The sequence below is a fragment of the Rattus norvegicus genome, chromosome 4, assembly GCF_021556685.1.
Source record: "Rattus norvegicus strain SHRSP/BbbUtx chromosome 4, alternate assembly SHRSP_T2T, whole genome shotgun sequence".
Lineage (NCBI taxonomy): Eukaryota > Metazoa > Chordata > Mammalia > Rodentia > Muridae > Rattus > Rattus norvegicus.
Window position 1 is genome coordinate 47,546,670 of NC_141537.1, and position 14,504 is coordinate 47,561,173.

Below are 14,504 nucleotides of genomic sequence, written 5' to 3' on the forward strand. Positions count from 1 at the left end.
TCCCTGATTTTAGTGGGATTGCTTCAAGTTTCTCTCCATTTAGTTTAATGTTAGCAACTGGTTTGCTGTATATGGCTTTTACTAAGTTTAGGTATGGGCCTTTAATTCCTATTCTTTCCAGGACTTTTATCATGAAGGGGTGTTGAATTTTGTCAAATGATTTCTCAGGATCTAATGAAATGATCATGTGGTTTTGATCTTTCAGTTTGTTTATATAATGGATCACGTTGATGGTTTTCCGTATGTTAAACCATCCCTGCATGCCTGGGATGAAGCCTACTTGATCATGGTGGATGATTGTTTTGATGTGTTCTTGGATTCGGTTTGCCAGAATTTTATTGAGTATTTTTGTGTCGATATTCAAAAGTGAAATTGGTCTGAAGTTCTCTTTCTTTGTTGGGTCTTTGTGTGGTTTAGGTATAAGAGTAATTGTGGCTTCATAGAAGGAATTCGGTAGTGCTCCATCTGTTTCAATTTTGTGGAATAGTTTGGATAATATTGGTACGAGGTCTTCTCTGGTGGTCTGATAGAATTCTGCACTAAACCCATCTGGACCTGAGCTCTTTTTGGTTGGGAGACCTTTAATGACTGCTTCTATTTCCTTAGGAGTTATGGGGTTGTTTAACTGGTTTATCTGTTCCTGATTTAACTTTGGTACCTGGTATCTGTCTAGGAAATTGTCCATTTCCTGCAGATTTTCAAGTTTTGTTGAATATAGGCTATTATACTAAGATCTGATGATTCTTTGAATTTCCTCTGAATCTGTAGTTATGTCTCCCTTTTCATTTCTGATTTTGTTAATTTGGATACACTCTCTGTGTCCTCTCATTAGTCTGCCTAAGGGTTTATCTATCTTGTGGATTTTCTCAAAGAACCAACTTTTGGTTCTGTTGATTCTTTCTATGGTCCTTTTTGTTTCTACTTGGTTGATTTCAGCTCTGAGTTTGATTATTTCCTGCCTTCTACTCCTCCTGGGTGTATTTGCTTCTTTTTGTTCTGGAGATTTTAGGTGTGCTGTCAAGCTGCTGACATATGCTCTTTCCTGTTTCTTTCTGCCGGCACTCAGCGCTATGAGTTTTCCTCTTAGCACAGCTTTCATTGTGTCCCATAAGTTTGGGTATGTTGTACCTTCATTTTCATTAAATTCTAAAAAGTCTTTCATTTCTTTATTTCTTCCTTGACCAGGTTTTCATTGAGTAGAGCATTGTTCAATTTCCAGGTACATGTGGGTATTCTTCCCTTATTGTTATTGAAGACCAGTTTTAGGCCGTGGTGGTCCGATAGCACGCATGGGATTATTTCTATCTTTCTGTACCTGTTGAGGAACGTTTTTTGACCAATTATATGGTCAGTTTTGGAGAAAATACCATGAGGAGCTGAGAAGAAGGTATATTCTTTTGCTTTAGGATAGAATGTTGTATAAATATCTGTTAAGTCCATTTGGCTCATGACTTCTCTTAGTCTGTCTACGTCTCTGTTTAATTTCTGTTTCCAGGATCTGTCCATTGATGAGAGTGGGGTGTTGAAGTCTCCTACTATTATTGTGTGAGGTGCAATGTGTGTTTTGAGCTTTAGTAAGGTTTCTTTTAAATATGTAGGTGCCCTTGTATTTGGGCCATAAATATTTAGGATTGAGAGTTCATCTTGGTGGATTTTTCCTTTGATGAATATGAAGTGTCCTTCCTTATCTTTTTTGATGAATTTTAGTTGAAAATTGATTTTATTTGATGTTAGAATGGCTACTCCAGCTTGCTTCTTCTGACCATTTGTTTGGAAAGTTGTTTTCCAGCCTTTCACTCTGAGGTGTGTTTCCTGTAGTCAGCAGAATGCAGGGTCCTCGTTGCGTATCCAGTTTGTTAATCTATGTCTTTTTATTGGGGAGTTGAGGCCATTGATGTTGAGAGATATTAAGGAATGGTGATTATTGCTTCCCGTTATATTCTTATTTGGATGTGAGGTTATGTTTGTGTGCTTTCATTCTCTTTGTTTTGTTGCCAAGACGATTAGTTTCTTGCTTCTTCTAGGGTATACCTTGCCTCCTTATGTTGGGCTTTACCATTTATTATCCTTTGTAGTGCTGGATTTGTAGAAAGATATTGTGTAAATTTGGTTTTGTCATGGAATATCTTGGTTTCTCCATCAATGTTAATTGAGAGTTTTGCAGGATACAGTAACCTGGGATGGCATTTGTGTTCTCTTAGGGCCTGTATGACATCTGTCCAGGATCTTCTGGATTTCATAATTTCTGGTGAAAAGTCTGGTGTGATTCTGATAGGTCTGCCTTTATATGTTACTTGACCTTTTTTCCTTACTGCTTTCAATATTCTTTATTTTGTGCGTTTGGTGTTTTCACTATTATGTGACGGGAGGTGTTTCTTTTCTGGTCCAATCTATTTGGAGTTCTGTAGGCTTCTTGTATGCCTATGGGTATCTCTTTTTTTAGGTTAGGGAAGTTTTCTTCTATGATTTTGTTGAAGATATTTACTGGTCCTTTGAGCTGGGAGTCTTCACTCTCTTCTATACCTATTATCCTTAGGTTTGATCTTCTCATTAAGTCCTGGATTTCCTGTATGTTTTGGACCAGTAGCTTTTTCCACTTTACATTATCTTTGACAGTTGAGTCAATGATTTCTATGGAATCTTCTGCTCCTGAGATTCTGTCTTCCATCTCTTGTGTTCTGTTGGTGAAGCTCGTATCTACAGCTCCTTGTCTCTTCTTTTGGTTTTCTATATCCAGGGTTGTTTCCATGTGTTCTTTCTTGATTGCTTCTATTTCCATTTTTAATTCCTTCAACTGTTTGATTGTGTTTTCCTGGAATTCTTTCAGGGATTTTTGTGACTCCTCTCTATGGGCTTCTACTTGTTTATTTATGATTTCCTGGAATTCTTTCAGGGATTTTTGCGATTCCTCTCTGTAGGCTTCTACTTGTTCTCTAAGGAAGTTCTTCACGTCTTTCTTGAAGTCCTCCAGCATCATGATCAAATATGATTTTGAAACTAGATCTTGCTTTTCTGGTGTGTTTGGATATTCCGTGTTTGCTTTGGTGGGAGAATTGGGCTCCGATGATGCCATGTAGTCTTGGTTTCTGTTGCTTGAGTTCCTGTGCTTGCCTCTCGCCATCAGATTATCTCTAGTGTTACTTTGTTCTGCTATTTCTGACAGTGGCTAGACTGTCCCATAAGCCTGTGTGTCAGGAGTGCTGTAGACCTGTTTTCCTGTTTTCTTTCAGCCAGTTATGGGGACAGAGTGTTCTGCTTTCGGGCATGTAGTTTTCTACAGGCCTTCAGCTGTTCCTGTGGGCCTGTGTCTGGTGTTCACCAGGCAGGTCACTTGCAGCAGAAAAGTTGGTCTTACCTGTGGTCCTTTGGCTCAAGTTTGCTCGTGGGGTGCTGCCTACGAGCTCTCAGTGGCGGCAGCAACCAGGAAGATCTACGCTGCCCTTTCCGGGAGCTTCCGTGCACCAGGGTTCCAGATGGCGTTTGGTGTTTTCCTCTGGCGTCCGAGATGTGTGCAGAGTGCAGTCTCTTCTGGTTCCCCAGGCGTGTCTGCCTCTCTGTAGGTTTAGCTCTCCCTTCCATGGGATTTGTGTGCAGAGAACTGTTTATCTGGTCTGTCCTTTCAGGTTCCGACAGTGTCTCAGGCGCAGGGGTCCTGCCGCTCCTGGGCCCTCCCCCACGTGAACCCAGAGGCTGTATACAGTTTCCTCTTGGGCCAGGGATGTGGGCAGGGGTGGGCAGTGTTGGTGGTCTCTTCTGCTCTGCAGCCTCAGGAGTGCCCACCTGACCAGGCGGTGAGGTCTCTCTCCCACGGGGTCTCTTAGATTATTTTTTAAATTTATCATCTTTACACATTAGTAGTAAATCGAACTGTTATAGAATCAATTTAAATAGCAGAAACAGTGGCCTTTTAAGTGGGAAATTTCCCTGGGAAGTATGCAGAATGGAAACAAAAGGAGCTGAGGGTATCCATTTTTAAATTGCCTACTAGTGATTACAGGCAAAGCACAATCAACCTTTTTTCACTATAAAAAAACTGTCATATAAAACAAAAATCCCACAAATACTACTGAATAGTTTGGTATATAGTACTGATTTATCTAAACATATTTGGGTACTTTTAACTTTGTAATCTGATGGGTGGTCATAGAGTCTTAAAGATTTATAGAGTACAGCATATAATTTCAGAGCTAAAACTAGCACTAATTCATTCATCCTTAAGTGTTGATACTTAAAGACTCTATTTTGTTTGCCTACAGATTTGGAGGATCATAGTACATCTTAAATGAATGACTGAAAGGAATGAACGAGTGAGTGAATGAATGAATGAATGAATGAATGTGTTGAGGCTAAGAGTGTTCCTAACTGAAGAGCACATATTTACCTTCAAGAGATACATGGTCTACCAGGGAAAACAAACAAAACTCTAACAATACAGGATGTCTAGCTCTCCTGTGGATAATCACAGATATTTAAAAGAGTATTCAGACTGAGCAGTAGGATAACCCTGAGAAGGTTGAGCTGTATAAAGAAATAAAAATTGATGCTGCTGTACACAATAGTAGTAGGTATGGGGATGGTGGTAGGGTGGGGGAGAGGTCAGGATGTCCTGTGTGCCACATGAGAACAATTACATTTTATTCTTCCAGGAAAAAAACTACTATAGGATTTAAAACAGAGAAATGATCTAATCTCAAACATGCATATTAGGGAGATCTCTTAAATATTTCTGTCACATGTTGACAATTTGACTCATTGATACTTACAGTATTATAAGAGCACCAGTGGAAGGGGAAGCACTTGGTTCTGCCAAGACTGAACTCCCAGTGAATATGATTGTTGGGGGGAGGGTGGTATTGGGGGGAGGATGGGGAGTGGAACACCCATATAGAAGGGGAGGGGGAGGGGCTAGGGGGATGTTGGCCCTGAAACTGGGAAAGGGAATAACAATCGAAATGTAAATAAGAAATACCCAATTTAATAAAGATGGAGAGAGAAAAAAAAAAAAAAAAGAAGTGACAGAATGCCAGACAGAGCAGTGTGCCAGAACTGACAATACGAAAAGTTTCAGAAACACCTGGAAGAATTCTAGGCTGCATTTAAAACCATTAGTTTAAACTGACACATTGATACTAAGGACTGGACAAAGCCTTATTTTGTCTCCCCCGTGATACATCAGGCAGTGTTTATTGTGCTTACATTCCCTACTGTCTCAGAAACCTTTTAAACCTTAACGAGTTTACCCAAAAGGTAGTTTTAACAAGCCATGTGTTAGAACTTCCATAATGAACACACATGAGTCTGTCATAAACAGTGATGTGAGCCACTTCTGGACTCATATCCAAGATCATGAGATCTTTCCGAAGGCCTTATCTAAATCTGCCTGCGTTAGAGTTATGTGGGTATATATCTTACACACACATACAAATTCTTGAAGAGCGAGAGATAATCCTGTCTATTTAGCTCTTGTACACTCAGTGGCTTTTAGCAAAGAAGACATAATGTACATGTATTTGAATAAGTAACAACCACCAAGACATCTATAATTATGCCTTAATTTTGACAGAATACTTTTTTCATCTTTTATTAACCCCCCTTAAAATTGCAGTTTAAAAATATAAGCCATTAATTCTAAATGAATCCTCATATTCTACCCTAACAACAAGAGCCTTTAAATTTTACTTGTGTTCCATTTTTAACTAAATAACTTTTTACTTTATGAGAAAGTTATCAATTTCTCACAGATTTTATAAGTGAAGGAAATAAGTATTAGGATGTCATGTAATTTTTAAAGCTTCCTTAGCTAATTCTTTCATGATATTTCTCATCCCTTATTACAGATAGAAGGTGACCATGTCATGTCATGTCATGTCTCCTACCCTTTCTGCTCTTGATCCTTTGCTAACTATTTTAATGGAATAGATAAATGTCTTCTGTATCTATGATCTTTAAAGCACATATTGAATTGTATTGCAGTTGCATCTCTACTTACCTATTTCTATCTGTCCATATATTTGTCTATCCATCCATGTATACATGTCTATCTATTCATATATATACATATATAATATATATACATAATTTGACAGGAGCAGGTATAATTGTATATGACTGCTGTTAGGGAACATGACATTTACCAGGTAAACACTGAATGATTTTTTAATGAAGTGTGGGGCTGAAAGAAACCCTCCAGTCTGCTGAAAGCTGTCAGTATTATTGACAGATTTTTGTTTAATCAAACTAAGTGGGAGTTGGGAGTTGAGGGTGATGTGAAATTTATTTTGTGTAAACTCATGTCTACTTTTAGAATGGCAGCCTCTTGAGTGATTTTAGTTATGCCCCGTCTAAGCATAGTGTTTTTCTTTATTTTCTACAGGTTGGCCTCAAGTCTGTGATAGAGCAGTTTCCTGGACAGCTCAACTTTACCCTTGTGGATGGGGGTTATGTGCTAAGCCATGGTCACAAGCAGTTGATGTGCTTGGCCCGATCTGTTCTCAGTAAGGCCAAGATCATACTGCTTGATGAGCCTAGTGCCAATCTAGACCCCATGTAAGTTCCAGAAACCCTGTTAGATAATCCTGCAATGGAAGTAGTCAGTGAAGTTACCTCATATTGATACAAATTCCCATTAGCTCTCATGCCGATAAGTGGGGGTACAAAATAATGTTCCAGGGGAAATTCACTATTTAATATGATCACAGGTACTTACTTTTTTCAACAAGAGCCCTGTTTTCCCTCTTAACTGGGAGTCTAGAATAAATAAAACTCTTCAACCTCATTAGCACGTAATAAAATATTTAGTTAGGTATACACACTCCTATAGTTTTCTTCTGTATCTTATTTATCATAAATACATTAATAGCACAAAATAAATAGCATGCTGAATCTACATAAAATTTAGTTTCATTTTATGGTATTTTATTTTAAACATTTTCCTTATTAGTGTATTAAATACTTAGAATGATTTAAAAGCTGATTATGGCTAATTCTATATCAACATTTTGCTAAAAGTATTTTTTAAGAACTAAATCCATAGAATACTGTACATATTGTCAAAGATAAAGGCAGATAATTCACAATCTATAATGTTTTATGTGATATTTTCTTGTTTTGCTAGAACATACCAAGTGATTCGACGAGTTCTAAGACAAGCCTTCGCTGGTTGCACAGTAGTCCTCTGTGAACACAGGATAGAAGCAATGTTGGACTGTCAGCGATTTTTGGTGAGTCTTTTACCCTTGTTTGATATCTCATTCTTCATTTGTTTTAACAAACTGGCATAATTAGATTTGCATACCCCTGTCTTCACACAGAGTCACACATCTACCTCCTACCATAAGTCTCTTTCCCTTGGACTTGAGCTATGAACTGATGGTGAAATTTAGCACACCTCCTCTGGAGCATAGGGTTAAGTGACACTGTAGATGAGCTCTCTGTGCTTTCATATCTTTGTATAGGGAATAAGCCACAAAATGTGCAATTGAAAAACAGAAGTCTGTTTCTTTCAGTAGCTAAACGTCCTGTGGGGAAGATTTTTGCCTTACCATTAGTTGTAATGTAGTAGGAGAGAAGCCTGTTCCATCATCCCCATTACTACTGGAACTTAAGGTAGAGTCCCTGTCAGATGCCATCTCATTTTTTCCCCCAAAATGTCACAGTTCCTGATTAGATATGGGATATTCCAAGGGACATGTAACATTTTCACTTTCCGAAGGCTTTTGAATATTCTGAAGAAAATGCCTTTTTTAACTGAAGCATTGTTTTCCTATTGTCATTGCCCAGTTACAAGTGCCTAGAGAATAGACACATCTCTTCTTCTGTTGTGGTCAAGTTCAGGGACTAGGTAAGGAGCTCTACTCTCTGACCTCAGGCTTGCAGAAACTTTACCATGCACTGCAGGCGTTGCTCTCGGTCACACCCCACCAATTTGGAATCAGTAGGCCTCAGACCCAGGTGTGAGGAAGTTCAAAGTTAATGGCACTATATTTATAGCTCAGTTTCAGAGTACATAAGACATGGGTCATGGATTATTGTGCTTTACAAAGCTCCTTCAGTTGTTCATCTGTTCTCTGTTGGAGGGCAAAACCTGGTATTACATGAATTTTTCAAAACCCTATCACCACTTTCCCAGCTAATTTCACAGTGGTGAAAGTTAAGTGAAAAGTACAAGGCCCTGAATCCTGTGCTTTCTTTGGACTTTTCTTCTTCTTGAGGTCTGGGTCGGTTTCTGTGGTAGGACTGGCCTGCGCTTCACTCCAAGGTCTCACTATTGGTCTTTCCCCTAGGTCATAGAGCAGGGCAATGTCTGGCAGTATGAATCCCTCCAGGCACTTCTGAGCGAGAAGAGTGTCTTCCAGCGAGCCCTTAGCTCCTCAGAAAAGATGAAGCTCTTCCACGGCCGGCACTCCAGCAAGCAGAAGCCTCGGACACAGATCACTGCTGTGAAAGAGGAGACGGAGGAAGAAGTGCAAGAGACCCGGCTCTAGTGCTGGGTGCTGGAGAAGCAACTCGAAAACCCATGCAAAATGAAAAGGGCAGGCAGTCCCCATGCTTCTAACCCAGTGCTGGGGACACAGGCACAGGTGGCTACTAGGGGCTCTGTGGAAAGTGATCCTAGCCCACAAAGAGAGTTCCAGGCCGGGCACCTGAAAGACAATACCTGTGGATATCCTCTCGCTTCCTTATGCAAGTTCAAACACACACACACACACACACACACACACACACACACACACACACACACACACGCACACGCACACTAATGGGCATACACACAGAAAAGCAAAGACCGAAAGAAGGAAAGAATCAGTGCAAGTGACTGCGAAGCAATCATGCATGGAGTCTGCTCATGGACTTGGAGGAGCTGAGCCCCACTACCTATGCCCGTGAAAGCAGGGTGAAGTCCAAGGCTTGCTTTTTAAGAGACTGTTTTGGAAGAGAAATCAAAACCATTCATCTGGGTATGGGTAAACTGACTTTCTAGCAGTGGTCAAATTGTTTGAAAGGGGATGGTGACCACTGAGTATTGCAAGTTTTCTGAAAACATTTGCCCTCTAGAGGTAGCTGTAAAGATAGCTATAAATGGCAACCAGGAGAGCTGTTCAGCTTATCATTCAATGCAGCTGATTAATTTGTGTTATTGAAGAACTGAAATCATAGTGCTTAGATACAGGGTAAGTAAAGAGAACTAAAACAGGGCTCACATAGCTCATAGCCCAACTTTCTTTGTAATATTTTGGCACACAGCTGTATTGCCTTCTATACATTGTTTGTCACATTCCAAGTAAGTGTTAGAATACTATACAAATACTGAGAGGTATTGAAAGTTGCCTCACTTTACATCTGGTGACCCTGTAACCTATCAGGGTTAAGAATATCCAGATCTTGGAAATTAAGATTAAGACCATCTAGCCTTACTACCATACAGCTAAACATTCTTAGCTGACCTAGGAAAAGAACTGTTACAGTCCCATGACGGGGCCAGGATAATCACCTTGATATGGAAAGTGACACACTTATGTTCCCAGAAAGCGACAGATCTTTAAGAGTTCTGAAGTGAAGGGAGGTTGTGTTAGTGCAAACTAGTGCAGCACAGCACCAGGTGCAGGAGTTAGCATGTAGAAGGCCATGGGCGCTCATGGAAATGTGCAGTGGTGTGTTCATGTGCTCTCAGCTAGCTGTGTGTACTTCATACTGTCTCCACAGAGTTGTGGAGACACTCTGAAAAAGATTTAATCATGAATTAGTTTTATATGCTTTATTTTATAATTTGTGATGCAAATGAAATTTTCTCTGAGAAATATTTATTTTAGTAGTAATGTTTCAAACTCATATATAACAATGCTGTATTTTAGAATGATTATATAATGACTTACACTTGTATAAAATAATTTTTATATTTGAAGTGTTGAATTTTCATAGCACTAGCTATTTTAGAACAGGGAGTGAGGAAGACAAGGATGATAAGGACCATTCACAACGATGTGAAGCACGGAGACTGATGTAGACCTCGGACCCATCTGTGTGGTTCTCAGTCAACACATACTCCCTTTTAATGCAGCTTTGAAGAAGATGATACCAAAAGTTAAGATGGTCCCCTTCTGGGAACATCAGCTTCTGAACTGCAAACTAAGCCTTAGATGAATGTATTGTATTTATTACTGTAATAGAATATCATGTGTCAATAAAATTCTTTTATTTGTGTGAAACTCCTCTGTTTTCAGATATGTTCATTGGGTGTGTCTCTGGACCCTAGCTCTAGGCTCTTAGATTTGGGAACACAAATCTCTCTTTTAGATATAATCTCTTTGAGAATCTCGGTTGAATTAGAGCACAAATTATCAAGTTGGGTCTTTAAATTTTAGGAAAATATCTATAATTGTTTACAACTTTCATCATTTTAAAGAATAATTCAGTAGTATTTTATAAATCCACATAGCTGTGTAATTACCACCACTATTGACTTCATTTCTGGTTGAATTTTTTTTTTCATCCTGAAAAACTGTCTTTATCCATTAGACATTAACTCTTTTGCACCTATGAATTCATAAATTCCACTTTTGGTCTATGATTTTGAGTTATGTAATAGGCATGCAATATCAATATTAGTTCCTTTGTACTTACCTTTTTTGCTTAGCGTGTCTTAAAAAATTCAGCCACATTATTATCATGTGTCAGAATTTTCTTCCTAGCCAAGACTAATTATATATATATGTGTGTGTGTGTGTGTGTGTGTGTGTGTGTATGTTTGTATGTATACGTATATATGTATATATAATGTAATAGATATTTTGCATATCATTTTGACTACAAATGGGCTCAGATTAATTCTATATCTTTACAAAGTAAGTACCTCTGTGAACATGAGTGTACAAACATCTCTTCACAACTCAGTATACTTTAAAGGTTTTTATATTAAATGGAAGCATTGAGAACACAAAAGATTTATAAATAAAATAATGGGCTACTTTTTTTTCTTTTTACAACCAATGGGTCTACTTGAGCACATCATTATCACCAAAGATAATGGTTGAGATAATGACTCGACCTGTGAGTCACAATCAATTGTGAATGACTTTTATTTCATAGGAATCACATATCAGATATCCTGCCTATCCTATTCATTATTATATGTAACAGCAACAAAATTATTGTTATGAAAATAATTTCATGGTTGGGATCACCACAACACAAGGAACTAATTTTTACAGCATTAGGAAGGTTGAGAACCTTTGGACTGGCTAGATTTTTGTCATCTTGATACAAGATAGAATTACCTAGGAAGGAGAACCTCAGTTAAGGAAATGCCTCAAACAAGTTGATGGTAGGCAAGACTTCAGTTCATTTTCTTGATTGAGAAATTCTGGATTAACATGGGAGGATCTAGCTCACTGTGAGCTACAACCCCCGGACTGGTAGTTGTGAATGGTACAAGAAACTGGGCTGAGAAAGCCATAGAGAACAAGCCAATGAGCATCTCCTCCACAGCCTCTGTTTTAGTTCCTGCCTTGAGTCCCTCAAGGGTGGACTATAAAATGTAAGCTGAAATAAACTCTTTCCTTCCCAAGTTGCTCTTAGTCAATGTTTTTTTTTAATTTTTTATTAAATATATTTCTTTACTTACATTTCAAATGATATTCCCCCTCCCTGTTTCCTGTCCATAAGCCCCCCATTCCTTTTCCTCTCCCCCACATATGTATATTCTCCCTATACATCCCCCTTACTGCTCCCCCCATATTCCCCTGCACTGGGTGTCCAACCTTGGCAGGACAAAGGGCTTTCCCTTCCACTGGTGCCCCAACAAAGCTATTCTCTGCTGCATGTGCAGTTGGAGCCCTGGGTCAGTCCATGTGTAGTCTTTCTGTAGTGCTTTAGTCCCTGGAAGCTCTGGTTGGTTGGCATTGTTGTTTTCATGGGGTTGCAAGCTCCTACAACTCTTTCAATACTTCCTATAAATCCCCCCAAGTGGGTAGTATTTTCAGTTCGGTGGTTTGCGGCTAGCATTGACCTCTGTATGATGTGCTCTGGATGTGTCTCTCAGGAGAGATCTATATCCTGTCCCTTTCAGCATGCATTTTTTAGCTTCATCAATCTTACCTAGTTTTGGTGGCTGGATATATATGGGTCACATATGGGGCAGGCTCTGAATGGCCATTCCTTGAGTCACTGTTCTAAACTTTGCTTCCATATCCCCTCCTATGGATATTAATTTCCCCTATTAAGAAGGAGTGGAATCATCTGGGTTTTGGTCATCCTTCTTGATCTGGGGTCTGTGGACAAGTGTGTTTTTCTGTGATTGGGTGACCTCACTCAGGATGATATTCCATTTGCCTATGAATTTCATGAAGTCATTGTTTTTGATAGCTGAGTAGTACTCCATTGTGTAGATGTACCACATTTTTTTAATCCATTCCTTTGTTGAAGTCTGGAGTCTTTCCAGCTTCTGGCTAATATAAATAAGGCTGCTATGAACATAGTGGAGCATGTGTCTTTGTTGTATGTTGGAGCATCTTTTGGGTATATGCCCAAGAGAAGTATAGCTGGGTCCTCAGGCAGTTCAATGTCCAATTTTCTGAGGAACCTCCACATTGATTTCCAGAGTGGTTGTACCAGTCTGCAATCCCAGCAACAATGCAGGAGTGTTCCTCTTTCTCCACATCCTTGCCAGCATCAGCTGTCACCCAAGTTTTTGATTTTAGCCATTCTGACTGGTGTGAGGTGGAATCTCAGGGTTGTTTTGATTTGCATTTCCCTATGACTAAGGATACTGAACATTGCTTTAGGTGCTTTGGCCATTCGATATTCCTCAGCTTGGAATGTTTTGTTTAATTCTGTACCTCATTTTTAATAGGGTTATTTGGCTCTCTGGAGTCTAACTTCTTGAGTTCTTTGTATATTTTGGATATTAGCCCTCTATCAGAAGTAAGATTGGTAAAGATCTTTTCACAATCTGTTGGTTGCTGTTTTGTCCTAATGACAGTCTCTTTTGCCTTACAGAAGCTTTGAAGTTTTATGAGGTCGAGTTTGTCGATTCTTTTTTTTTTTTATTAACTTGAGTGTTTCTTATTTACATTTCGAGTGTTATTCCCTTTCCCGGTTTCCGGGCAAACATCCCCCGAATCCCTCCCCCTCCCCTACTTTTCGGCTGTTCCCCTCCCCATCCTCCCCCCATTGCCGCCCTCACCCCAACAATCACGTTCACTGGGGATTCAGTCTTAGCAGGACCAAAGGCTTCCCTTTCCACTGGTGATCTTACTAGAATATTCATTGCTACCTATGAGGTCAGAGTCCAGGGTCAGTCCATGTATAGTCTTTAGGTAGTGGCTTAGTCCCTGGAAGCTCTGGTTGCTTGGCATTGTTGTTCATAACGGGTCTTGAGCTCCTTCAAGCTCTTCGAGTTCTTTCTCTGATTCCTTCAATGGGGGTCCCATTCTCACTTCAGTGGTTTGCTTCTGGCATTTGCCTCTGTATTTGCTGTACTCTGGCTGTGTCTCTCAGGAGAGATCTACATCCGGCTATGGTCGGCCTGCACTTCTTTGCTTTATCCATCTTCTCTAATTGAATGGCTGTATATGTATGGGTCACATGAAGGGCAGGCTCTGTATGGGTGTTCCTTCTCTGTCTGTTTTAATCTTTGCCTCTCTATTCCCTGCCAAGGGTATTCATGTTCCCCTTTTAAAGAAGGAGTGAGGCATTCACATTTTGATCATCCATCTTGAGTTTCATTTCTTCTAGGAATCTAGGGTAATTCAAGCATTTGGGCTAATAGCCACTTATCAATGAGTGCATACCATGTGTGTTTTTCTGTGATTGAGTTACCTCACTCAGGATGATATTTTCCAGTTCCAACCATTTGCCTACGACTTTCATAAAGTCGTTTTTGATAGCTGAGTAATATTCCATTGTGTAGATGTACCACATTTTCTGTATCCATTCCTCTGTTGAAGGGCATCTGGGTTCTTTCCAGCTTATGGCTATTATACATAAGGTTATTATGAACATAGTGGAGCACATGTCTTTTCTATATGTTGGGGCATCTTTTGGGTATATGCCCAAGAGAGGTATAGCTGGATCCTCAGGCAGTTCAATGTTCAATTTTCTGAGGAACCTCCAGATTGATTTCAAGAATGGTTGTACCAGTCTGCAATCCCACCAACAATGCAGGAGTGTTCCTCTTTCTCCACATCCTCGCCAGCATTTGCTGTCACCTGAGTTTTTGATCTTAGCCTTTTTAACTTGTGTGAGGTGAAATCTCAGGGTTGTTTTGATTTGCATTTCCCTAATGACTAAAGGTGTTGAACATTTCTCTAGGTGTTTCTCAGCCACTTGGCATTCCTCAGCTGTGAATTCCTTGTTTAGCTCTGAACCCCATTTTTTAATAGGGTTATTTGTCTCCCTGCGGTCTAACTTCTTGAGTTCTTTGTATATTTTGGATATAAGGCCTCTATCTGTTGTAGGATTGGTAAAGATCTTTTCCCAATCTGTTGGTTGCCGTTTTGTCCTAACCA

The 14,504-nt window shown here is 39.6% G+C and overlaps 1 protein-coding gene across 3 annotated transcripts in view; it reads left to right on the forward strand.

Moving 5' to 3' along the window:
- Positions 1 to 10,205, forward strand: part of Cftr (CF transmembrane conductance regulator) — a 167,727-nt gene extending 157,522 nt beyond the window's left edge. For 2 of the 3 annotated variants that reach the window (XM_087655874.1, XM_087655875.1), the window contains exons 26-28: positions 6,374 to 6,546; positions 7,115 to 7,220; positions 8,283 to 10,205. In XM_087655874.1, the coding sequence (XP_087512000.1) occupies positions 6,374 to 6,546; positions 7,115 to 7,220; positions 8,283 to 8,483 (480 nt within the window). In that variant the 3' untranslated portion in view covers positions 8,484 to 10,205. 3 annotated transcript variants of the gene reach the window in all.
- The last annotated feature ends 4,299 nt before the right edge of the window (positions 10,206 to 14,504 follow it).